Source organism: Microtus oregoni, unplaced genomic scaffold, assembly GCF_018167655.1.
Source record: "Microtus oregoni isolate MIOR12 unplaced genomic scaffold, Mior012 000024F_ref0000369, whole genome shotgun sequence".
Classification (NCBI taxonomy): Eukaryota; Metazoa; Chordata; class Mammalia; order Rodentia; family Cricetidae; genus Microtus; species Microtus oregoni.
In genome coordinates, this window is record NW_024543083.1 from 11892224 (window position 1) to 11918363 (window position 26140).

At 42.1% G+C, this 26140-nt stretch overlaps 3 protein-coding genes across 3 annotated transcripts; 2 read left to right on the plus strand and 1 right to left on the minus strand.

The window, feature by feature from the left end:
- Nucleotides 1-3918: 3918 nt before the first annotated feature.
- On the plus strand, nucleotides 3919-4353 carry LOC121462394 (40S ribosomal protein S15a-like). Its single transcript, XM_041673957.1, has one exon. It carries the CDS (start codon nucleotides 3930-3932, stop codon nucleotides 4281-4283), a length of 354 nt encoding a protein of 117 aa, XP_041529891.1. The 5' UTR covers nucleotides 3919-3929; the 3' UTR covers nucleotides 4284-4353.
- A 4159-nt stretch (nucleotides 4354-8512) lies between these two features.
- Nucleotides 8513-9981, plus strand: LOC121462144 (ubiquitin carboxyl-terminal hydrolase 17-like protein B). The gene is made up of 2 exons (XM_041673561.1): nucleotides 8513-8672; nucleotides 8762-9981. Exons 1-2 carry the CDS (start codon nucleotides 8513-8515, stop codon nucleotides 9979-9981), a joined length of 1380 nt encoding a protein of 459 aa, XP_041529495.1.
- An 11107-nt stretch (nucleotides 9982-21088) lies between these two features.
- On the minus strand, nucleotides 21089-23210 carry LOC121462304 (beta-defensin 13-like). Its single transcript, XM_041673827.1, has 2 exons — nucleotides 23153-23210; nucleotides 21089-21333 (listed from the first exon to the last, which is right to left on the minus strand). Exons 1-2 carry the CDS (start codon nucleotides 23208-23210, stop codon nucleotides 21191-21193), a joined length of 201 nt encoding a protein of 66 aa, XP_041529761.1. The 3' UTR covers nucleotides 21089-21190.
- Nucleotides 23211-26140: the final 2930 nt, after the last annotated feature.

Genomic DNA, 26140 nt, shown 5'->3' on the forward strand with positions numbered 1-26140 from the left:
ACCTCAAGAAGTAACTCAGGCATGGGCTGATGGCATTACATAAATGCCACTATATCTAACTAGATATTTTTTAAATAATTAAATTTATTTTCACATACTAATCTCAGTTTCCCCTCCCTCCTCTACACCCACTCTCCCTTTTCCTCCAACACATCCCCAATCTGCTCATCAGAGAGGGTAAAGCCTTCTCTGGGATGTCAACTAAATTTGTTCCATCAGCCCATTGAGGCAGGACCAACCCTCCCCCCCACTCCTGCCCTGCCTCTTGTGCTGAGACTGAGCAAGGTATCTCTCAATAGAGAATGGGCTCCACAAAATCAGTTCATGCATTAGAGTTAGATCCTGGTCCCACTGCCAGAGGCCACAATTTCCAAAGAAATGAGGAGACATCAAAATCCCAAATGTTTTAATTGTGGTACAATAGGACATCTGAGAAGAGATTGTAGACAAGGGATTCCTAGGAATAATATCTCTTCTGGGAGTGGCAAGAATAGGAGGACTCAGCCTTCAGGTATATGTAGGAAGTGTGGCAAAGGCTGACACTGGACCAATAAACGTCATTCAACAAAAGACAGACAAGATAATCCAATACCATCAGAAAACTCCTTGGGGGGCCTCTTGTAGGCCCCCATGATAAACGTGGTATAATCATTTCCAGTTACTGTGGAAAACAAGTCTCACCAGGAAAATTTAAAAATCCAGTGCCTACTGTAAAAAACCATACTGGTCTGAATGATGGAATAGATCTGGAGGATGAATCAAAAACTCCAGTAGGAAATAGAAAGCATATATTCTGGAAGACTTCTATAAATGATCAAAGACCAAAGCTAAGAGTGTGTAGAGATGTCATTGTTATTGAAGACTTTATAGACACAGATGCAGATATAAGTATCATTACTCCAGAATCTTGGCATCCAAATTGACCTCTTCAAGAGGCAGGTGTTCAGTTCCTAGGAATTGAAACCTTATCTCAAGTGTAACAAAGAATGAGATAGGTTGAATATATAGGGCCAGAAGGACATAGAGGAATGCTCAGGCCATATGTAGCTAATCTTGCAGTAAATTTGTGAGGTCATGACCTATTGCAGCAATGGAATGCTCAGATTAACATTCATGCAGCTCCCCAAAAACTCATGTTTCTGGGGAAGATATTAGAAGATGTTATAGACAAAGGTCACCAGCCATTCAGACTTACAAGAACACAAAGCAATTGACAAACCTTTAGAGGTACTAATGGCCCTACCTTTAAAATGGTTAACTGAGAAACCAGTATGAGTTAAACAGTGGCCTTTAACCGAAGAAAAGCTGCAGGCTTTAGAATAGCTGGTACAAGAGCAACTAGATGCTCACCATATTGAAGAATCTACTAGCCCTTGAATTCTCCTATATTTGTTGTTGAAAAGAAATCTAGAAAATGGAGAATGGTGACAGATCTTAGAGCAATCAAGAAGGTTATTTAACCTATGGGCCCTCCACAATCTGGAATTCCTCTGCCTTCTATATCAAAAGGATGGCCTCTCCTAGTTAATGATTTAAAGGATTGTTTCTTCACTATACCTTTACAAGAAAAGGCTAGAGAAAAAAAATCGCCTTCACAGTGCCTACTTACAGTAATTCTCAGCCTACTAGGAGATACCAATGGACCATCCTCTCACAAAAAATGCTCAATAGCCCCACCCTGTGCCAGTACTTTGTCAATCAGCCACTGGAAATAATACGTAAGCATTTTCCTAAGTCTATAATCTACCATTACATGGATGACATTTTGTTATGAGATTCAAATTCAGTTACTTTAAAAAAAATGTTTGAAGAAGTAAAAGTTTTGCCTAAATGGGAATTAAAAATTGCCCCTAAAAAGATTCAAAGAGAAAATTCTGTTAATTATGTAGGTTACAGAATATGTTTACAGAAAATTAGAACAAAAAAGGCACAAATTTGGAGAAACTGATTGCAGACTTTAATGACTTTCAAAGATTGTTAGGAGATATTTCCAGTCTATGACTGGCGTTGGGATAACAGCTAATCTGATAATTCATTTAAACAAAACCTTAGATGGTGACAAAGACTTAAATAGTCCCAGAGAATTAACAGATGAAGTGGAAAAGGAATTGATGATTGTTGAGGAGAAATTACAGGAGGTACACATAGATAGGATGAATCCAAATCTTAATTGTATTCTAGTCATATTGTCTTCCAGAATTTCTCCTACAGAAATTTTAATACAGAGGGATGATATTATCTTAAAATAGATCTTTTACCACATAAACCAAGTAAAAAGTTAAAAACTTATGTGGAAAAAGTCTTTGAATTAATTATAAAAGGTAAATTGATACTACCTCAATTAGCAGGTATACACCCAACAGAGATTATAGTGTTTTTTACTACTAATAAAATAAAAAAGTTATGAAAAGACGATGAACCATGGCAAAAAACTTGTGTTATTTTTTGGGGGAGAAATTTATAGCAATTATCCTAAAAGTGATAGACTTAACCTTATAAAGAGAACTTCTTGGATTCTTTCCCCAAACTACATGATGCACCAATATCTGGAGCCTGCTTATTTTATACTGATGCAAATAAATCAGGGAAGGCAGGTTACAAATCAAAAGAATTAAGGAAGGTGGAACTAAGCACTTATAATTCTGTCTAGAAGACAATATTGTATGCTATTTTTATGGTACTAAGAGATTTTAAAGAACCTCTTAATATAGTTTCCTATTCACAATATGCAAAAGAGTTGTCCTACATATTAAGACCACTACATTTATACCAGATAATACAAAATTAACTATGTATCTCAGAGATTTAAAAAAGGAAAAAAATCAAATGGGATAATAATTTAGTGAGAACTTCTTCACACTAATAATAATAGTAGATAGTAGAGTGAATACTTGTGAGTTATTATTATGGATAAATTTACATTAGTATAGTTTTTGTATATTGATAAAGTTCAAATTATACTTGTTTCTGTTTACAATATTTGTGAACCTATGCAAAGTTATTCTGTCAGATTGTAAGCATGCACCTTTCTACCTCTGTTTAAGACATTTTGTATATTGATACAGTTTTTAGGATATATTTTCATATTACATTATATACTATTCTTACCTCTGATCAAGATACTTATACATTGTTTTCATTTTGAGTTCATTGTCTTTATTTGCTACACATTTGTTTACAATTTATTTAATATTTTGATATAAAGTCTTAGTCTTTAAGTTATGCAGGTATTACATATTATAGGTCAATAGTTATTCATGTTTTTTATACATATAGTCAGATTAATTAGGATCTTCAGATACATAGAAATTGTATTCTGCCTAGATAGGTAATCTTCAACCACTTCAAGGATCTGTAAAACATAGCATTTAAATAATTAGGGTTCTGTTGACATGAGATATGATTGATCCTGACAGCACTAATCTATTCCCAAGAGAATATTGAGCACCAAAGACACTCCCTTCCTTCTCCTCCCCTCCCTCTTTCCCTTCCCCACCATGTCCACAGTACCATCCTTGCTCTGCTTGCTTTCCCCTCCCCTACCTTTACCTCTCTCTCCTTGTACCTTTTCATGCTACCTCCATCTTGGCAGTCGTCTCTAACTCTAACTACCCCACGCACACCAGCCCAGGTAGAGAACATGCTCAAAGTCAGTGTCTTACTTAGCATTTCTATTGCTGCAATGAAATACTATGACCCAAACGCAAGTTGGAGAGGAAAGGGTTTATTCAGCTTATGCCTCTACATTGCTGTCCACCATTGAAGAAGTCAGGACAGGAACTCAAACAGGGCAGGATCCTGGAGGCAGGAGCTGACACAGAAGCCTTGGAGAGGAGCTGCTTTCTGGCTTGCTTTCCCTAGCTTATTCAACCTGCTTTTTAAAAAAATAGAACCCAGGCCTCTTTCGGCCATCTTCCCGCGCCGCCACCATGGTGCGCATGAACGTCCTGGCCGATGCTCTCAAGAGCATCAACAATGCAGAGAAGAGAGGCAAACGCCAGGTCCTCATCAGGCCCTGCTCCAAAGTCATCGTTCGGTTCCTAACCGTGATGATGAAGCATGGTTATATCGGTGAATTTGAAATCATTGACGACCACAGAGCTGGGAAGATCGTTGTGAACCTCACTGGCAGGTTGAACAAGTGTGGAGTAATAAGCCCTAGATTTGATGTGCAACTCAAAGACCTAGAAAAATGGCAGAACAATCTGCTCCCATCCCGTCAGTTTGGCTTCATTGTACTGACCACCTCAGCTGGCATCATGGACCATGAAGAGGCAAGATGAAAGCACACAGGAGGGAAAATCCTGGGATTCTTTTTCTAGAGATGTAAAACATAAATAAAGAGCCTTTATGGACAAAAAAAAAATAGAACCCAGGGCCAACAGCTCAAGGCTGATACCACCCACTTGGGAGCTGGACCTTCCCCCATTGAGTCACTAATTGAGAAAATGCCCTACAGCGCTAGTATGTTGTTAACCACAGCTGATTCTTCAGCCTCTGCTAACCAGAACCACAGAATCTTTATTCAAAATGACAAAAGGCTTTGAGAGAATCTTTAAACTTTCCTCTGAAACTTCACAAGCCAGGTCTTAGTCTTCTGGGTTGCTCTTAACATTCTTGAGTTTCAAGGTCCTAAAGAACACCCCACTGAGCTCTTAACACTCAATTATTCTTCTAGCCCAAAGTTCCAAAGTCATTCCACAATTATCCCTAAATCATGACCAGGGTTGTCCCAGCAACACCCCAGTATACTGGTACCAGGTTTTCTTAGGGTTTCTTCTATTCCATAACCAAAAAGTAAGTTTGGGAGGGAAGGGTCCAAGAATAAGAATATAAAAATGTAGATTCCAGAAATAGGAATGTAAAAATAAAGAAATATGAAGTTATAAGCCTAGGAGAATGAGAACAGACTGTCAGCAGCTCTCTCGGCAGCTTGAGGATTAACTATTCACAGTGGGTTACTCCACTTTACAACCCATAGCTCTATTTACAAGGCCAAAGCATCTCTCCACAAACTGAGAGCTAGAAAATAGTTATATGACCTCTGGGTTAGGCATTATCCCTGCTATGTTAAACTGGCAGCATCAAGCAGACAGCAAGGGCTTCAGTAAACACCACCTGGAAGTACCAAGGAAGATAATAAGTACACACACTAGTTTAACTAAAAAACTATTAATGGAGCTTGTAAAGTAAGGCAATCTGTATCTGAGTTTTACCTTAAAATTGTAAAAAAATTTTTTTGTTCAGACCTAATGCTTGGTGCCTACTATAAAAGAGTGTGTTCAGAAACCAACCTCTGCCACAGCCTTACCTCCCCACCCCAAAAAAATCTCTGGCTGTGGTCTCAGCTGATAACTTTTTGTGCCCCATGGAGATTTTTTATTTAATTTTTTAATTTTTTTCCTGGATTCTGGTTTCTGGAATAAAGTTTGCGTCTGGTTTATTAGACTTTGGTGGTCTGTCCCTATCTTTGCGCAACCCCCCCTGAATCCAACAGGAGTGGGTTTACTCAGCTTACTCTACATTGCTTTTTACCTCTGAAGGACATCAGGACAGGAACTTAAAAGGAGCAGGTTCCTAGAGGCAGGAGCTGAAGCAGAGGCCTTGGAGAAGTGCTGCTTCCTGGCTTGTTGTCCCTGGCTTGCTCAGACGGCTTTCTTATAGAACCCAGGACCACCAGCCCAGGGATGGCACCTCCCACCATGGCCGGGGCCCTCCCCCGTTGATCAGGAATTGAGAAAATGCCTTACAGCTGGATCTCAGGGAGGCATTTTGTCAACTAAGCTCCTTCCTCTCTGGTGACTCTAGCTTGGGTCAAGGTAACACACAAAATCCACCAGCACTGTCAGGATGGTTCAAAGGATCTTGCCTCAGAAACAAACACAACAGTAGCATTTGCTACCTAAACATTCATCTTATCTTTTTGAAGTGGGAGTCAGCAAGATTTTTGAAGGGAATCAGTACAGTTTATACCACAAAGTAAACTCCAGGGAACCCTAGCCTAGGACTTAGACCTATTTCATGATAAACACTAATTATCTTAGAATTTTTGTTTAAATATTCATTATTGTAATTTTAATCATTTTGTGAAACTTACATTATTACCAGACTTCTTCCACCTTCTTATTTATTACTATTATTATTATTACTATTGTTGTTGTTTGAGACAGCGTTTCTCTATGTGTAATTCTGGCTCTCCTGAAACTATCTCTGTAGTCCAAATTGGCCTCTAACTCACAGAGATCCATCAGCCTCTGCCTCACCGAAGCTGGGATTAAAGGTATATGCCACCACTACCTGCCTAATTTTGGACCTTTCTTAGGGAGTAAAACAAAGCAGACAAACAAACAAACAAAAAACCAAACAAAACAACAACAACAAAAAGGGAAAAAACAAAAAAAGAAAAGAAAATAAACCACACAAGGAAAGTGCCAAGTGCTGGCAAAGGTGGAAGCTGGAGAACTGGATGCGGGATTCCTCACTAGCTGGATGGCATAGAGGCACCAGTATGCTGGTTTGTAGGCAGGGCCCAGAGGCCACGTTGAGTTATGGGTTGGCACCTTAAACCCTTCGGTAAGGCACCAAGACCCTTCCCTTGCCTGAGATCTCCTCGCCTGAGATGGCCAGGAGCTCCTGCGATCCAGAGGCTGCCTTAATTACAGATTATGTCCCCCTCTTCAGGGTCCTGCATGTGAGGTCCCCTAGAGGTCAAAGTTCAGCAGCTATGTTGAGTGGGGGAGGAGAGGTCTCTCTGAAATACTGCAGGGAGGAGGAGGCGTCAAAAGGAAATGTGGATTTGGGGGAATCTAACCAAACACCTATCTTTTATGGCATGCCAAAGAAAGGTCAGTGATTGTCCTAGCCTACCAGCCATGGGGGAGACAGTAACATTTGTTTGTTTTTCTTCACAGATGTTGTCTATCTTATCGTTGATTATACCTCCTTTTTGCTTTAAGAAAATTGAAATCCCCTACCCAGGGAATAAGTCCAAAAGAAAAAACAAAACAAGATTGCCGTAGGCCTGAGTGTGGAAAGGATGAACTCCCAACTCTCTTGATATATTCTTGCCTCACCAAATTCCAAAGACCTAACAGCAACCCTGCACGCATGAATGCCTCTTGTCCACTGCAAAATACTTCCCACCTGGCCAGCACCTAACTAATCTACTGGCTACACCTCTCCTGATTAATAACTCTCTGTCACGGCCATCTCTGTAAATCTGTACATAATTCAAACTAGTCAACCGGCACCTTCCACGAGGACACAGGTTCACCACGCACCCTTTCTCCTCAAAAGCATGACTCTCACAGCCTAGCTCGTTCACTGTGGTGTGCTGAGTTAGCTGTGTGCTTCTGCCTTGTGGTGCGAAGATATTTTACTGTTTGATCTCATACCTCTCCGGTGTGGGGATGTCCCACCGTATAAGACAGAGATCTCTTACTCAGTAGTGGGGTTACTAGGGAGTGATCAGGATAGAGGGATGCTTGAACCATGAAGCATCTGAGAAGCCTGCTTAGAGCAATTTGTGTGCAGATTGACAGCCATTAGAGGCCAGCAGCCTTGCCTGTGCCGGGGAAGCACAGCTGTACTTCTGGGTGATAAGTTTGACCTTGAAAATCTGAGTAAGGAACAAAGAGCATAGTCTGGAGGTCAAAGGGAGAAGAAATATTTGAGAAACACCCTCCTCCTGTTTCACTCCTGCTCCCAAGAGCAAAATGTTGTCTCCAGAGTGTCAAACGTAAGGTTAGTTCTGTGAAATTAGGCTTTCTCTTTTCTGACCTAAGATGTGGACTAGAGGCATGTCTTCCTACCTTAAAGATCCTGGGTAGAGGTGGATCTTCCTGCCTCAAATTAAGGAAAAAAATCTCTTACAGGTGGCTGCCATGTTTGGATTTTAGATAGTTCCAGATGTAGTTACCTCGACAATCAAGGATAGGGTTGAGGGAAAACAGTAATCTAGGGAACAAGCAAACAAGCTGCAGAAAGGAATGCTACCACAGGGGCATGGCCTCTGCCATCTTGGAAGCTAGTTCAAAACCAGGATCATGTCCATTTGTTGCCCCACCCACCACTGAAGTGAAAGTCTTGGAGTGCATGTCTACAAACCTTTCTGCATTGGCTGTTGTGTAGATTTGTGTTAAAAGGAACACCAGACTTTGAGGTGGGAAGACGGAAGGCTTTAACTTTCATCATGATTCTGGAAGACATACACCTGATGGGATTTTTTTTTTAAATTTGCTTTTTTGAGACAGGGTTCCAGCCCTGGCTGCCCTGGAACTCACAGAGATACCCTGCCTCTGCCTCCTGAGTGCTCGGATTAAAGGTGCGAGCCACCAACTCCAGGCTTTGATTGGGATTATAAGGAGAAAAGACACACCTTTACTCTGGGCCACACCTTCTGTTGGAAGCCTACTTAAGAACCTGGAAGAAGGAAGCTTTTGACTTTTCCTGCTTGCTCCTACCCTGCTAGCAAGTCCGTTCATCCTCTGGCATCAGAGACACTTCCTTTGGGATGTCAGCATCTGATGAAGACCAGCAGAGCCAGGTAGCCTGCTTAAATGAAGAAGTGAGCTTTTACGAGAGGGAAAGCATCCTGCCTGCTGAAAGGACACCAGCTCCATGTATGGAGAAGGACGCTGGGGACATAGAGTCTGCTAAGCTGTTCTTAGAAGGTGAGTCTCACAGTAAGTCAATATAGCTTACATGTCCTCAACCAAGGCTGTTAGCTCTGGAGTCTATCTGTGATCTTGTCCTCCCACAGATCCTGCCCTGTCATCTCCTGACCAACCAGCCCAGCATCAAGATGAAGCTCAGGTGTCAGCAGAGCTGGCTGCCAGGGGGAAGCACAATCTGACGTGGGAGAAGCCTTATGACGTGGGAGCTGGGCTCAAGAACACGGGGAACAGCTGCTACCTGAATGCTGCCCTGCAGTGCCTGACACACACACCACCTCTTGTCAACCGCCTGCTGTCCTGGGAGCACTCTCAGAACCGTTGTAACCAAGGAAGCTGCATGATGTGTGCTATGAAATATCATGTGTCCCGCAGTCTCCTCCGCGCGAGGGGTGCCATGCGGCCTTCAAAGGCGCTAACTGGTGCCTTCCATAAGGACAAGCAGGAAGATGCCCATGAGTTTCTGATGTTCATCTTGAATGCCATGCACACATCCTGTCTCCAAGAAAACAAGGACTTGGGGTCCACATCTGAGCAGAGCACCCTCATCCGTGAGATATTTGGAGGCTCCTGGAGATCTCAGATCAAGTGTCTCCACTGCCAGGAAACCACAGACATCTTAGAGCCCTTCCTTGACATCACCCTGGATATCAAAGCAGCTCAGAGTGTGGAGCAAGCCTTGGAGGCTTTAGTAAAGGAGGAAAAGCTGTGTGGGGAAAATGCCTATCACTGCAGCCACTGTCAGGAGAAGACGGCAGCTTCCAAAACTCTGACTGTGCAGGATGCCCCAAAGGTTCTCCTGCTGGTGTTGAATCGCTTCTCAGATTTCACAGGTGACAACAAGGCCAGGGAAGTGAGCTACCGTGAGTCCCTTTATTTCCAGCCATACGTATCTCAGTCCAGTGGAGGCCCATTGGTGTATGCCCTGTATGCTGTGCTGGTCCATAATGGTCTGACTTGTCACAGTGGCCATTACTTTTGTTATGTCAAAGCTGGCAATGGCCAATGGTATAAGATGGATGATTGTAGTGTCGACAGATGTGATGTGATTTTGGTCCTGAGGGAGCCTGCCTATGTACTCTTCTACGTCCAGCAGACTGCTCTCACAAGGAGTACTGTGGATGCTCCCACGGGCAGAGTAAGCAGGGATCTTTGCCCAGAATCCCAGGTAGGAACATCTGGGCAGAGAATGACCAACAGAGGATCCATCAAAGAAATGACAGAACCACTAGATCTCACAAAGAAAAGAAATACCAACGATTTCTTATACCAGTGCAATATGTTTTCTGACTACCCAATCCTGTGGTGAATCTTGGCGAAAATGAATTCACTCTGTCAGCCAATGGAGTTGTGATTCTCCAGTCCATACAGAGAGTGAACTGGGGGAGGCACCATCCCCATCACGACAGGAAGAATCACCCTGTCAACATTCTGCCAGGCTTCTGTCTCATCTGGGGATCACGGACACACTGGGCAGCTCTGTAGTGAGGGTGGGAGACCAAGATCTAAGAAGAAGATAAACTAAGGTAGGAGGCTTCTGGCTGTTTTCTAGGTCTCACTCCACTCCCTGACCCTGGGATCTGTGATCTTGAAGGTAACTTTGGAGAGAGAGATGGGAACCTGTGCTCTAGGCAGTACAGAATTTCTCACCCTGAAGGTTCTCTCCACCTTCCCCGGTGTCCTCCACTGTTGTCCCTGCGACCCTAGGAAAGTCACTTTGGACATGAAAGAGACTGCTCAGAGATCTGGTCTAGTTAACCCTCAGTAGTCTTTTGTATTTAGGAGGTGATGTCTGCAGCGCCCCCTACTGGAGCTCATGTACCCAAAGTAGGGTAGACGCTGCCACCCAAAAGTTTTATATTTAGGATTTCCTCTCAGCCAAGGAGGTGCTGGCCAGACCCACTTTTTAAAGCTAATTCCTTTTTAAAAACCTTTCTCTTGGTTTTACTGAATAGAACACATTGGGGGGATAGTTTTATTCATTGTGCTTGAACTACAGTTCTTTTTACCAAATAAAATCTGTTACTTGACACTCTCTGTCCTTTCTTATTTATTTATTTATTTCCCATTTTTTTATTGAGAAAAGGAGAAAAAAAAACAAGTTTCTGCCTCCTCCCAGCCTCCCATTTCCCTCCCCCTCCTCCCACCCTTCTCCCCCTCCTCCCACCCTTTTCCCCCTCCCCCCACTCCTCTCCCCCTCCCTCTCCAGTCCAAAGAGCAGTCAGGGTTCCCTTCCCTGTGGTAAGTCCTAGGTCCTCCCCTCTCCGTCCATTTCTAGGAAGGTGAACATCCAAACTGGCTAGGCTCCCACAGAGCCAGCACATTACGTAGGTTCAAAACCCCGTGCCATTGTCCTTGGCTTCTCATCAGCCCTCATTGTTCGCCATGCTCAGAGAGTCCAGTTTTATCCCATGCTTTTTCAGTCACAGTCCAGCTGGCCTTGGTGAGCTCCCAATAGATCAGCTCCACTGTCTGAGTGGGTGGGTGCACCCCTTGCAGTCCCGACTTCTTTGCTCATGTTCTCCCTCCTTCTGCTCCTCATTGGGACCTTGGGAGCTCAGTCCAGTGCTCCAGTGTGGGTCTCTGTCTCTATCTCCATCCATCACCAGATGAAGGTTCTATGATGATATGCAAGTTATTCGTCAGTATTGCTATAGGATAGGGTCATTTCAGGTTCCCTATCCTCAGCTGCTCAAGGAACTAACTGGGGACCTTGGCTTGGGCATCTGGGAGCCACTCTAGGTTCAAGTCTCTTGCCAACTCTAAGGTGGCTCCCTTAACTAAGAATTGTGCTTCCGTGCTCCCCTATCCAACCTTCCTTTATCCCAATCCTCCTTTTTCCCCAAGTTCCCCCCATTCTCCTCTTCTCCCTTTTCTCTCCCCATCTCCCCTTACCCCCATCCCACCCCACCCCCAAGATCTCAATTTTCTCCCCGGCCATTTTGTCTACTTCCCATAGCCAAGAGGACAACTATATGTTTTTCCTTTGGTTCACCTTCCTACTTAGCTTCTTTGGGATCACCAATTGTAGACTCTGTGACCCTTGTTTATGGCTAGAAACCAATTATGAGTGAGTACATCCCATATTCATCTTTTTGGGTCTGGGTTACCTCACTCAGGATAGTGTTTTCTATTTCCATCCATTTGCATGCAAAATTTGAGAAGTCATTGTTTTTTACCGCAGCATAGTACTCTAATGTGTAGATATTCCACACTTTCTTCATCCATTCTTCCATTGAAGGGCATCTAGGTTGTTTCCAGGTTCTGGCTATTACAAATAATACTGCTATGAACATAGTTGAACAAATGCTCTTGTCATATGATAGGGCATCTCTTGGGTATATTCCCAGGAGTGGTATTGCTGGGTCCAGGGGTAGGTTGATCCCTAATTTCCTGAGAAACTGAAACACCGATTTCCAAAGTGGTTGCACAAGACTGCATTCCCACCAGCAATGGATGAGGGTACCCCTTCCTCTACAGCCTCTCCAGCAAAGGCTATCATTGGAGTTTTTTATTTTAGCCATTCTGACAGGTGTAAGATGATATCTCAAAGTTGTTTTGATTTGCATTTCCCTGATCGCTAAGGAGGTTGAGCATGACCTTAAGTGTCTTTTGGCCATTTGAAGTTCCTCTGCTGAGAATTCTCTGTTCAGTTCAGTGCCCCATTTTTTAATTGGGTTAATTAGCATTTTAAAGTCTAGTTTCTTGAGTTCTCTATATATTTTGGAGATCAGACCTTTGTCTGTTGCGGGGTTGGTGAAGATCTCCCAGTCAGTAGGTTGCCTTTTTGTCTTGGTGACAGTGTCCTTTGCTTTACAGAAGCTTCTCAGTTTTAGTAGGTCCCATTTATTCAACGTTGCCCTTAATGTCTGTGCTGTTGGGGTTACACATAGGAAGCGATCTCCTGTGCCCATCTGCTGTAGGGTACTTCCCACTTTCTCTTCTATCAGGTTCAATGTGTTCTGACTGATAATAAGGTCTTTAATCCATTTGGACTTGAGTTTGGTGCATGGTGATAGATTTGGGTCTATTTTCATTCTTCTACAGGTTGACCTCCACCATTTGTTGAAGATGCTTTCTTTCTTCCATTGTATACTTTTGGCTCCTTTATCAAAAATGAGGTGTTTATAGGTTTGTGGGTTAAAATTCGGGTCTTCTATACGATTCCATTGGTCGACTTCTCTGTTTTTATGCCAGTACCACACTGTTTTCATCACTGTAGCTCTGTAATAGAGTTTGAAGTCAGGGATGGTAATGCCTTCAGACAATCCTTTATTATATAGGATTGTTTTGGCTATCCTGGGTTTTTTGTTTTTCCATATAAAGTTGATTATTGTCCTCTCAAGATCTGTGAAGAATTTTGATGGGACCTTGATGGGGATTGCATTGAATCTATAAATTGCCTTTGGTAGAATTGCCATTTTTACTATGTTGATCCTCCCAATCCAAGAGCAAGGGAGGTCCTTCCATTTTCTGGTATACTCCTCAGTTTCTTTCTTCAATACCTTAAAGGTCTTGTCAAATAGATCTTTCACTTCCTTGGTCAGAGTTACCCCAAGATATTTTATGCTGTTTGTGGCTATCGTGAAAGGTGATGCTTCTCTGATTTCCCTCTCTGCTTCCTTATCCTTAGTGTATAGGAAGGCCACTGATTTTTTTGGAGTCGATCTTGTATCCTGCCACATTACTAAAGGTGTTTATCAGCTATAAAAGTTCTTTGGTGGAGTTTTGGGGGTCGCTTATGTACACTATCATCATCTGCAAATAACGAAAGTTTCACTTCTTCCTTTCCAATTCGAATCCCCTTGATCCCCTTATGTTGTCTTATTGCTATTGCTAGAACTTCAAGCACTATATTGAAGAGGTATGGCGAGAGTGGACAGCCTTGTCGTGTTCCTGAGTTTAATGGGATGGCTTTGAGTTTCTCTCCATTTAATTTGATGTTAGCTGTCGGCTTGCTGTATATAACTTTTATTATATTTAGGTATGGCCCTTGTATCCCTAATCTCTCCAATACTTTTATCATAAAGGGGTGTTGAATTTTGTCAAATGCTTTTTCAGCATCTAATGAAATGATCATATGGTTTTTTTCTTTCAGTTTATTTATATGCTGGATTACATTGATAGATTTTCGTATGTTGAACCAGCCCTGCATCCCTGGGATGAAGCCTACTTGATCATCATGGATAATTTTTCTAATGTGTTCTTGGATACGGTTTGCCAGTATTTTGTTGAGGATTTTTGCGTCGATGTTCATGAGTGAGATTGGCCTGTAATTCTCTTTCTTGGTTGAGTCTTTGTGTGGTTTTGGTATCAGAGTGACTGTAGCTTCATAAAAGGAATTTGGCAATGACTCTTCTGTTTCTATATTGTGAAATACATTAAGGAGTATAGGTATTAGTTCTTCTTGGAAGTTCTGGTAGAATTCCGCATTGAAACCATCTGGTCCTGGGCTTTTTTTGATAGGGAGGTTTTTGATAACCTCTTCTAATTCTTCGCGACTAACAGGTCTATTTAGATTGTTCACCTGGTCCTGGTTTAACTTTGGTATATGGTATTTATCTAAAAAAGTGTCCATTTCCTTTACATTTTCCAGTTTTGTGGCATATAGGCTTTTGTAGTAAGATCTAATGAGTCTCTGAATTTCCTCTGTGTCTGTGGTTATGTCCCCCTTTTCATTTCTGATCTTATTAATTTGCAAATTCTCTCTCTGCCGTTTGATTAGTTTGGATAGGGGTTTGTCAATCTTGTTGATTTTCTCCAGGAACCAGCTTTTTGTTTAATTGATTCTTTGGATTGTTTTCGGTGTTTCTATTTTGTTGATTTCAGCCCTCAGTTTGATTATTTCCAGTCTTCTACTCCTCCTAGGTGAGTCTGCTTCTTTTTTTTCTAGAGCTTTCAGGTGGGCTGTTAAGTCTCCAATGTGAGCTTTCTCTGTTTTCTTTAAGTGGGCACTTAGTGCTATGAACTTTCCTCTTAGGACTGCTTTCATAGTGTCCCATAAGTTTAAGTATGTTGTTTCTTTATTTTCATTGAATTCCAGGAAGACTTTAATTTCTTTCTTAATTTCTTCCTTAATCCAGGTATGGTTCAGTAGTTGACTGTTCAGTTTCCATGAGTTTGTAGGCTTTCTGGGGGTGGCATTGTTGTTGAATTCTAACTTTAATCCATGGTGATCTGATAAGACACAGGTGGTTACTAATATTTTTTTGTAACTGTGGATGTTTGCTTTGTTACCGACTATGTGGTCGATTTTTCAGAAGGTTCCATGAGCTGCAGAGAAGAAGGTATATTCTTTCCTATTTGGGTGGAAAGTTCTATAGATGTCTGTTAAGTCCATTTGATTCATTACCTCCATTAATTCTCTTATTTCTCTGTTAGGTTTCTGTCTGATTGACCTGTCCATTGGTGAGAGAGGAGTGTTGAAGTCTCCTACTATTAGTGTGTGCGGTTTAATGACTGCCTTGAGTTTTAGCAATGTTTCTTTTGTGTACGTGGGTGCTTTTATATTAGGGGCATAGATGTTCAGGATTGAGACTTCATCCTGATGAACTGTTCCCCTTATGAGTATAAAATGCCCCTCTCCATCTCTTCTGATTGATTTAAGTTTGAAGTCTACTTTGTTAGAGATTAGTGTGGCCACACCTGCTTGTTTCGTAGGTCCATTTGCTTGATAAGCCTTTTCCCAGCCCTTTACTCTGAGTACGTGCCTGTCTTTGTGGTTGAGGCGTGTTTCTTGTAAACAGCAGAATGTTGGATCCTGTTTTCGTATCCAATCTCTTAGCCTGTGCCTTTTAATAGGTGAGTTAAGTCCATTGACATTAAGTGATATTAATGACCAGTGGTTGTTAACTCCGGTCATTTTTTTAGTAGTAGAGTTTGTGTGTTTCCCTTCTTTGATTTGTGTTTGTGAAGGGTCTCTAGATGTCTGAGTTATTGTGGTCATTGTTGGACTCCTTGGTTAGTGATTTTCCTTCTATTACTTTCTGTAAGGCTGGATTTGTGGCTGCGCATTGTTTAAATTTGTTTTTATCGTGGAAAATTTTATTTTCTCCATTTATAGTGAACGAAAGCTTGGCTGGGTATAGTAATCTGGGCTTGCATCCATGGTCTCTTAGTTTCTGCAGTACATTTATCCAGGACCTTCTGGCTTTCATGGTTTCCATGGAGAAGTCAGGTGTAAGTCTGATAGGTTTACCTTTATAAGTAATTTGGCCTTTTTCCTTTGCAGCTCTTAATATTCTTTCCTTATTCTATATGCTTTGTGTTTTGATAATTATATGGCGAGGGGATGTTTTTTTTTTATCCAGCCTATTCGGTCGTCTGTATGCTTTTTGCACCTTCATAGGTATATCTTTCTTTAGGTTGGGAAAGTTTTCTTCTATAATTTTATTAAATATATTTTCTGGACCATTGAGTTGCACTTCTTCTCCTTCTTCTACTCCTATTATTCTTAGGTTTGGTCTTTTTATTGTGTCCCATATTTCCTGAATATTTTGTGACGAGAGTTTGTTGGACTTGCTGTTTTCTTTGATCAGTGTGTTTATTTTCTCTATGGTATCTTCAGAATCTGAGATTCTTTCTTCTAACTCTTGTATTCTGTTGGTTATGTTTGTTTCTGTAGACTCTGTTTGTTTATGTAAATTTTCCATGTCCAGCCGGCCCTCTGTTTGTGTTTTCTTCTTTGCCTCCAGTTCAGTTTTCAAGTCTTGAACTGTTTCCATTATCTGTTTGATTGTTTTTCCTTGGTTTTCTAGGGTATCATTCACTGATTTATTCAATTCTTCAAACTTTCTGTTATATTTCTCATCCATTTCTATAAGGGCGTTTTTTACATGCTGTTTAAGGGCATCAATCACTTTCATGAAGTCAGTCTTTTCTACTTCTTCTTGATTAAGGTGTTCATGTCCTCCCGTTGTGAGGTCGCTTGTTTCTGGTGGCTTCATGTTGCTTTTCAGCTTGTTGGGCGAATTCTTGCCTTGGCGTCTGCCCATCTCTTCTTCCAAATGCTCCCTTATGAATCTTCTTTTAGGTCTCCTTGCCTACCCAACGCTGGCTCTCCCCAACGTTGGCTCTCTCCAATGCTGTCTCTCCTGGCGCCCAGAGATCAGGCCTCCGTGCTGGTGGGCAGGTTGCAAACAAAGTGCCTACCCTGCTTGGTGCAGGCAGGCAATAGAAACAAAGGGAGTCCCGCCCGCTTGAGTGCCCCGAGGATTCAGACCCAGTGCCCAGACAGGCTGGGCTGGGTGATGTTATGTGCAGAAAGAGGACAGTGGGGCCGAAGTGGGGAGGGTTCTGAATGGGAGCTGGGTGGGCTAGGAAGAAAGAGGAGGTATGCAGGGAGTGGAGGCCCTGCAGAGAGCCCAAGAAGGATAGCTTATTTATTTATTTTTGAGACAGGGTTTCTCTGTAGCTCTGGAGCCTATCCTGGAACTAGCTCTTGTAGACCAGGCTGGTCTCGAACTCACAGAAATCAGCCTGCCTCTGCCTCCCAAGTGCTAGGATTAAAGGCCTGCGCCACCACTGCCCGGCTTCTCTGTCCTTTCTTTTGTCTTGAAGGATAATTGATATTGAATAATATTCAAGTTGAAGTATTTCCTGAAAATTTACCTCATGTATATTGAAACTAGTTCACCTGCCAGAATTAGTTATTAATTCTGGATTTCTACTCAGCCGTGGAGTTGCTTACCCAAACTGACTTACACTCAACTTTGCAGCTAGTGAAACGGTGGATGGCTTCCTTGAGTCTTTCTTTTTTTCACCTGAATTGCAGTCGTCCCCTCCCCCCACTAAACAGCAGTTGATTCTTTTGTCCACCTTGTATGGAAATAGCTTTTCTCTTAGCCCTTACCAAACAGCTCATCTTGGCAGGAATCAGAGATTTAGAGAAAAGCACAAGTGTCATAAAACATGTCTTCTGTCTTAAGACACATGGCTCCAATGCTTACACCAACAGCTTTAGGGGGGTGAAAGAATCTGCGTGGATTCGGATGTTCCCCTCCAGAATGGATAAGGAGATGACTGTAATCTCTCACGTTCCCATCCAAATGGCAGCAATACTGAGAACTCCTCCGATGGCTTGACTCACATATCCATGCCGTCGGCATCACCTCAGCGTGGACTCTGGACTCTGAAGTGTGCCGCTGAGAAGCACTCTCGAAAGGTTCACCTGGCCTTTCCATTGCCACCATTGGGAACCTCTATAAGATCCTTTAGATGCAGGGCGGTGGTGGCACATGCCTTTAATCCCAGCACTTGGGGGGCAGAGGCAGGTGGATCTCTGTGAGTTCGAGGCCAGCCTGGTCTACAAGAGCTAGTTCCAGGACAGGCACCAAAGCTACAGAGAAGCCTTGTTTCAAAAAATAAAACAAAACAACAAAAACAAAAAAAAAGAACCTCAAAAGAATCCTTTAGATGACCTCAATGTTCATCACTATCTTGTTGTCAAATGGTGTGACATTATTAACTTATAGCATTAAAATTATCCTAGTAATTATGTATATACAGGGCTTTTCTTGTGGATCACATGGGGTTATTTACACTACCAATGTATGGTTCAATAACTTACTGCAAACCCTAGTGGCTCAACCTACCTCATCAGGTGCCGCACAGACACTGTGCACACCTACACTCAACCACTGAGAGGTAGGAAAATCTGTACAGCTCCCTGTCCAAACAAGTGCTGTGTTGCTGAACGTTTGGCCTGATTGACATCCTGAAATCTAGCTACAACTATCACAAAGTATGCAACTCTGGGCACTCAAGCTCAGTTACCCTAGTTGACAGAAGCAAAATAAAAGCAGTTAGTCAAATCATAACAAGCAGAGTCGTGCCTGTACATTTTCAGATGGGGTTTACTGAGTCGGATGTCCTGTGAACTTATCTTCCAGGGCCTGGAGTCAGAGTCAAATGGCTGGTGGGCATCAAGATGGATGCCTGGCATAAAATGGAGCTTCTCTAGCCGTAACACCCCCAACTTTCAACCCTGGATGGAGACGATGCCTCATCTCTTCCTGAGGAGCTAATGGCTGTTGGCGGTTATTAGAGGCAGTGATATCACTTCTAATGGTGTAAACATTGGAGAACTAGCGTGTGGGAGAATGGGTTCTGAAGGGAAGGCAGGAGGGTGCTAGGATGGGGAAAATATGATAATAATAATACATTGTATATAAGTATGAAACTATAAAAATAGATTTTAGAAGAAAAATAGCACTGTGATACACACATCAGTCTTCAGAGCTTCATCAAGTGGGGATTAGAGATAGGAGCTTGGGCGACGTGGGCTGAAATCACGCTGCAGATGAGAGGCGCTGTCCTAAGAAGATCAAAGAGGAAGGCATCTTGACTAACAAAACACACCCGTTGGCATTTTTATATGATTAAACTCTCAGATACATTAAATTCCAGGGAAAAGTTAGCTTGGAAAATTTAAGATTATTTTTACCAAGCTTTCACAGCTGTTTATAAAACTTTTTAAAGGTAAAATTATGGACTTTCTTCCCAATGATAGCTATCAGGATTTGCACACAGACACACATAAATTCCCGTGTGTGTGGTGTGGTGCGTGTGTATTTGTGGTATGTATCTGTGCACACACAATAGCTTGTGTATATTTATCAGAACACGTGTGACATTCATGTGGTGGCCAGAAGAGATCTCAGCTGTTATTTTTTCAGGTCTTACCCTCTCTTTTTGAGACAGGGTTTCTCAGTGGTGTGTTGCTGGCACATCTGATCGCCTGACCTGTCACTGAGCCCCACCTCCCCAGACCTGGGATTACAGCTATGGGCCTGCAAATACCTGGCTTTTAAACGTGTGCACTGATGATTGAACTCATGTCCTCGTGTTTGCAGGGAGTCAGTCACATTACTGATAGACTTATCTCCTGTGTCCCCATAATACTCTCAAATAGAACCTCTTGACAGAGACAAGTTGGTTTTAAAAACTGATTTTATCTTCGTAATTATTCTCTATTGGAGTTATGTGTGGACTTAGCTCCTGTTTTAGGATACTAGTTTATTATTTAAGAGATAAACTCAGTTAAGGGCATCACTCTAAACATTTCCATTGTTCACGTTTGGCTCCAACGGACTTTTACTATCGAGGATTACAGTACTCTTCCCTTTTCCCAAGTGTGTTACTTGCTCATTAGGATATATCTGTCCAGACAGGATCAAATCACAGGATAGTCAGCAATGCCTTCAAAGAGTTTACAGAGAAAAGGGGGTGGAGCTGGGGTGCCAAAAAGAGCAGGATGCAAAGGAATGCTCACTGAATGACATTTCCACTAGATGGCGCCATTGACTATCTTCTGATCCTTTGAAATGTAAACTGTCCTAGAGAATTCTAAAATCAAAACGGAGCCATCAAAATGTGAAGAAAAAATTCAAATGGTATTATCAGGTTGAATTTTGTAAACCACACTTACTTCTTGAAATTGGGCCTATGCTTATTAACTCGATGTCTGACACCACCAAATTTAAAGTTTTGTAAAGCCATTATTTTAAATAGAGACCAAACAAGCTTGATTTTATGTCAGGGTACACAAATCCCTGGCCTTCCAATTTTGTCAAATTAGGGAAAAGGGCAGGCTGGAGCATGCTATCTTTTTTTTTTTTTTTTTTTTTTTGTGGGAGATGGAGCACGGGCTCACCAGCGGCGTGAGCTTTCTTTCTCAGAAGATTGTTTTAACCTGTTCTTCCACTCAGCTTACCACATTTCCTCCTAAGACATGTCCCACCTTTGTGAACGGCCTTCCTTGTCCCATTTTTACACAGAACACTATTTACTGGGCATGGTAAGGACATGAGACACAAAAGCCAGACGTCTGTGTTATGAATGTAGTAAGTCAGAAACTGAAGGCGGGCTCATCCGTTGTGAGGCACTGTGCTCATGACTTCTGAGAACTGGGCTGTCTGCATGGGCTGTGATGTAAAGTTCTCTGTACGTGGCCTGTGAGAAACATATCTACTCTACAGCCAACCTGAATTTTGATGTGAGCTCCACCCTCTATGGAACGCCGTGTTCTAGGCCACACAGCGTATGGAAGGCAGCCTAAACAATGCCTCGTAACACGTGACAGGGCTACAGTTGAAGCCACTGGTGTCTTGCAAGTAGCCATTTACTGCGAGGGTCAAGTTCCCTCTAATCACATCTATCAGACACTGGGGGAGAAGAAAGACCTATTGTCAAAGATCTGCTTAAAGCTAGGGAGAGAACTAGAGAAATCAGTTGGTCTTCCATCTTTACCTGCTTTTACATGTTTTCTTACTTTGATCAGCCAATAAAAGAGCCCATAGGCTTTCTTTTTCTTTTTTCTTTCTTTCTTTCTTTCTTTCTTTCTTTCTTTCTTTCTTTTTTTTTTTTTTGCCAGAAACAGAGTGTATAGGGTTTATGAGATATAGTGTCGAGAAAGTCCAGAGAGCTTTGTTGGGAGATTCTGCCTGGGAGCTGGTGTTGAGAATTTAATCCTGGGAGCTGGTGTTGAGAATTTAATCCTGGGAGCTGGTGTTGAGAATTCAGTGTTTCTTTCTTTTTCTGCAGCACAGTGGTGTTAAGTCAGCCCGACAGCCCCCGATCTTTTCTTCAAAGGTAAGGCAGTCAATCGCACAGTGACCATCCAGCTTTGAACAGAGATGCTGTCTGTAGAACGAGGCACTGCCTAGGGGAAGAGAGTGGCTGGCTGTTAGTCATCTACTAATCTACTAGGCCAAACAGTAAATTCTTAATTATTAAATCTGGGGGTGGGGAGGCCAGACTCCTGGTAAATCATATGCAATGCCTTCAGGCATCATTTCCAAAAGATGCAGGTCATTCCTCTGCTCAAATCAGCCGGCTTACACCAAAAGAGAATGTCTCTTTCCAACTCCAACAAACAAACCTTTCCAACACGATGTTTCTTCTTTGAATTTCTAGTAGTGTCGGACAGAGATCAAAATTTACAAAGCAGTACAATTTAGTTCAAAATTTAAAAGCAGTGCAAAATATTATAGGCAGATCAACAGTAAACCGTGCCCATTTATTGTAAGATCTTTAAGTTTCAGATGTAAAGTTAACCAACAACGCTCTCAATATTGCCACTGGCAGAAAAGAAAAGTAAGCACAGAGTTCAAATCATTTCATGGGTGCTGCCTTCTGCTGATCATTGAATTCACCCCCACCTCATTGCCTTGGCAATGGTGGTCACAATTTTCACCACTATCTCCCCTGCCCCCTGCTTGCTGGAATTCCAATATAAATAGATTGAGTTCTGGGGCCGGTGAACACATAAGTCTATGTGCTGATCTGGCTACAGAGAACTCCCTAGGTAGGAGGAGACGGAGAGGACAGATTGAATCACTCTTCTATTCTGCACCCATTGTCTGACCTCTCTGCAAAGAGAAAGGACAAGCTAGCTAGGGACCTGGTTTGTAAGGGAGAGCTCGGCACAGGCCCTGTTCCCCGGATGCTCCTTGCTTCGTTCTAGGGCTGCCTCTTCCCAAAGGTTCATCCCCAGGAGGCCTTTCTGCACCTCCTAGTGAGAACATAGCTTGCTCTGTTTCTAACACGGTTTCTCTATATTTTTCAATCTGGCTTTTTAGGGGTATTGTTTTGTGCGAAATTCCATGTATGCATTTTTCTCACTCATTTACTTATTTATACATCATAAGTTTTGAATGATTACTCTCTCAGGGAGTCTATATTTTATTAACAGAAATAATAGACCAATACGTTTCTAGAAAATTAAGGACAAAGGTTCAGCTTTAATTAAAATTTTCTGTTTGTTTTGTGTAAGTGAATAAATGCAGGTGGGGACAATGTCTCCCAAGTCGTAAGGACACATTGTCAGGATCTCTTTCTAACTAGAGCTTCTGAGGATGACACACACACTCAGGAGGATTAAACACTTGGGAGCTTATGAAGGAAGGACGGGAGACCTCAGAATACAGGTAGCATGTTTCAAGGGTATTTGAGGAGGACTAGCCAGAAGATTCGTTTGGTTGCAGGTTATACTGAGCAAACAGATCTGTTTAAAGCCCCAAGTCTCAAATGCAAACAAGTCAGGATGGTAGGGGTTTCAGTGAGATCATTTTCTATTTATTATCTATGAGATCCCAAAGAAAGTGTGAAATACTCTCAGGGCAAAGTATTTGAACCACTACTGAGACATTGAAAATGATGATGTTTTCCATTTTAAAGCAGTTACTTTGTCATATGCTGAGGTGTGTTGAAGAGTTGAAAACCAGGGGAGGGATCTAAAAGAACGAAGAAGCCCAAATCCCCGTGTAGACTGACTAGAAAAATGGACCAGGTGCTCTAGTTGCTAAGGATCTAAGACAGTGGATTGGATTCATCTGTTTCTCAGCTCAGTGACTGGCTTAGCCTGAGATTATTGCTATTATAGAGATGAACAGTGAGGTTTCCCTGAAGTCAGCTTGCTTTTCCAAAGACAGAGCCCTATTAAAGTGCTAACACTACCTCTCCAGAGATTTTTCTCTTACCTGGGTGAAGTTGAACAAGAAGAATGAGCCCAGCAACAACTAATGAAAGGATTCTCATGTCTGTAACCATCAGTGGAGAGGAGATGAAGGAGGTACGGCATAGAGCCTGGCTCCTTTATTGTGAGAGCAGAGTCAGACCCATTCTGCTGCTCAGAAATGGCCTTAAGAGAGAACCATTTTCCATGCTCCATTGAGTATCATGTGGGCCAGCAGATCAGGTTTTCGTCTAAGTCTTTTATCGGAGACAAGGCAGAGAAAGAACCCTGCCTTCTTGCCTGGAATATTCTATTCCATTTCTTCTTAGGCTTTCTCCATTTCCCTTTGTGTTCCATCTCAAGTGTCCCCATTTCCACAAAACCTATAACCATGCTCTCTCTTCTTCCTGTGCCTTAAAATTTTATGTATAATGTACGCTTATAAGTTTTAGCCACCGGTTGTTAGTTAACTGATTGATACCTGCTAGAGTGGCTTTTAAAATTTGAGGTTTAGCTGTCCAGGCAGCAAGATGTCTCTGTCATTTCTAGAGTTTTCTTATTTCTTGTTTATTTAGGTAATATTATATCCTTCTGGAGTCTTTGATGGAGTTGAAGAATAAATAAATAGTTATAGTTTTCCTTAGTTATGATAAAAGATAAAATAGATATAAATATTGTAACTGTAATTCTTGCTTGATAACTGTTTTGCTATATGTAATTTTACTATATTAAAATGAAAGCCTTCTTTTTTGTTTAAACAGAAAAAGGGGAAATGATGTGGAAGAGATTTCTTTCTGATCTGTTGCTTTCGTTAGTTAATTAATAAAGAAACTGCCTAGGCCCATTTGATAGGCCAACCCTTAAGTGGGTGAAGTAAACAGAACAGAATGCTGGGAGAAAGAAGCTGAGTCAGGGAGTCGCCATGGTTCTCCCACTCCAGACAGATGCAGGTTAAGATCTTTCCTGGTAAGCGCACCTCGTGGTGCTACATAGATTATTAGAAATGGGTTAAGAGGCTGAAACTAATGGGCCAGGCAGTGTTTAAAAGAAAAAAAAATAAATGAATAACAAAAGTGATCCCAAAGCTCTCCAGAATAACTATAACCACAATAAAAATTCAAAAAAGCACAAAAAAAAAGAATATTTTCTTCTCAGATGCATTTGCTAAGTAGTCTTTCATTCTGTTATTCTGGGATGTTGAGTCAGGTTTAGTTGTGTGACCACTGGACAAATTAGGCTGTTGGCCATTCTATTGATATAGAGAGATTCATCTTTCTTTGGGAAAGGTACATCAAGTGACATGTCTTAGCTGTGGCCACATAATTTTGTAAGCATTCTCCATTATATTTAAATTGTGAGTTTCCCCAAACCTCAATCATCAGCATTCTCAAAAGTAAAGTAAAATTTTAGCTAAATCTTTGCTGGACCCCCTGAGACACCCCAACCCTTCCATGACCAAGCTGGTCATCAGCATACTACATTTTCACTTGGCATTCTTTAACTCAGTACTCACTACTCTGGTCACGCTTAACAAAGGTCAAACAGTGTCAAAATCTATTCTCCGCATCTCTTCATCCTACCCCGCATCCTGTAACCATCCCTGGTCTGCAGACCAACAGTAACCTCCCTCATGCTGGCTTTTGCTGATGAACCAGCTTCTGTGCAGAAGCCGTTTCCGTACAGGTCTTTCCTTCCACTGACCTCCGAACAGGAGCTCTGTCCACTTCCTTCTCGATGGGAATGTCTGCAGCTGGCTGGCTGTGGGATTTCTTTTCAAGAGGGCAGTCATAATTGAGGATAGAGTCTGTAATTAGGGAGGTGATTATAAAGGCGCGCTGACCTTGTGAGGCCTGGAATCTGTATTCCCAGCTATCTGCATGCTCTCCCAAATCCAAGGGAGCCAGTCTTCCCTGATCAGGATAGTGTGCAAAGGGGACGGTCCCGGGATGCTCTGATTAGGGGAAGAACTGGACTCCTGTGAGCTGGCAAGTACAGCTCTTTCCTGGGTTTTATGGAAAGGTATAAACCAAGCAGGAGCAAGCAAGACGGTGAAGGGGCCTGTTTTCCCATGGGAGTAGTGCATGACAGCTAGACCTAGACTATCGCAAAGCTGGAGTCTGCACAGTCCGTGGGTCCTTTCCGCAGAAGTACAGGTTGGGGGTGGCAAAAAGAGGCACCGGCTTCTTGGCACTTGACTCTCCATAAGCCAAGCTGGAGACCACAGGCTCTCTCTTGTCATTTTGTACGTAGTTAGGAAGCCTGATGAGAGGTCTCCTGCTTGCTCGCAGCCTGCTGTTGTCCTAAAAATGCAAACCACCGCCTCAGGCCATGGAATCGGGAACAGGCAAAGGAAAGAGGCTGGGCTGTGCCCCCCACTGCTTGTCCTGGCTTCTGCGCTGGCAACTTTTACCAGGAAAGCTGGGCTTTACCCTTGTTCTTAAGGACACAGTGGGAAAAAAAAAAAAAAGATTAAAACAACAATGTTCCAGGGGCTGGTGGTTTTAATCCTGAAGTTTTATTTGGAGCAGATATTAAAGATGGGGAGGATGAAGTCCCACTTTATCCTCATGCAAAATAAATTTTGAAAAAGCTACAAAAAAAATTTGAGGTTTAGAATAAATTTTAGCTATCCCAATAGATATTAAATTTCATAGAAGAATCCAGCTCAAATTTGATTGCTTTTCTCCATTAGATTCTTAAATCAGTGTTGTTTAATTTTCTAGTGGGAAACTGTCTGCTTAGGGAAATTCACAAATAAACAAGCAATTATATGCAAATTATTGTTAAATCTTTCAAGCTTATGCATATGTAAGTCTTTGAAGATGGTATATTCTTAAAATTTCTTCCATAACCATCAGTGGTGGGAAAGCCATGTATATTTTCCTACACAGCTATGTGCTACCAACAGACTCTAATTTTGTCCTAAAGGCAATGGAGCCAGTGTAGTTTTGTGCAGTACAGTTATCTGGAAGAATAAAAACCAACATCCACAACAGAGCGAGCCCTTGACAGA

What these genes read in the sequence shown, in the direction of transcription:
- LOC121462144 (XM_041673561.1), top strand. Translation starts at nt 8,513, where the DNA reads ATGTCAGCATCTGATGAAGACCAGCAGAGCCAGGTAGCCTGCTTAAAT. An exon ending in TGCTAAGCTGTTCTTAGAAG is followed by an intron (nt 8,673 to 8,761) that starts GTGAGTCTCACA and finishes GTCCTCCCACAG; the next exon opens with ATCCTGCCCTGTCATCTCCT.
- LOC121462394 (XM_041673957.1), top strand. Translation starts at nt 3,930, where the DNA reads ATGGTGCGCATGAACGTCCTGGCCGATGCTCTCAAGAGCATCAACAAT.
- LOC121462304 (XM_041673827.1), bottom strand. Translation starts at nt 23,210, where the DNA reads ATGAGAATCCTTTCATTAGTTGTTGCTGGGCTCATTCTTCTTGTTCAA. An exon ending in TCTTGTTCAACTTCACCCAG is followed by an intron (nt 21,334 to 23,152) that starts GTAAGAGAAAAA and finishes CTCTTCCCCTAG; the next exon opens with GCAGTGCCTCGTTCTACAGA.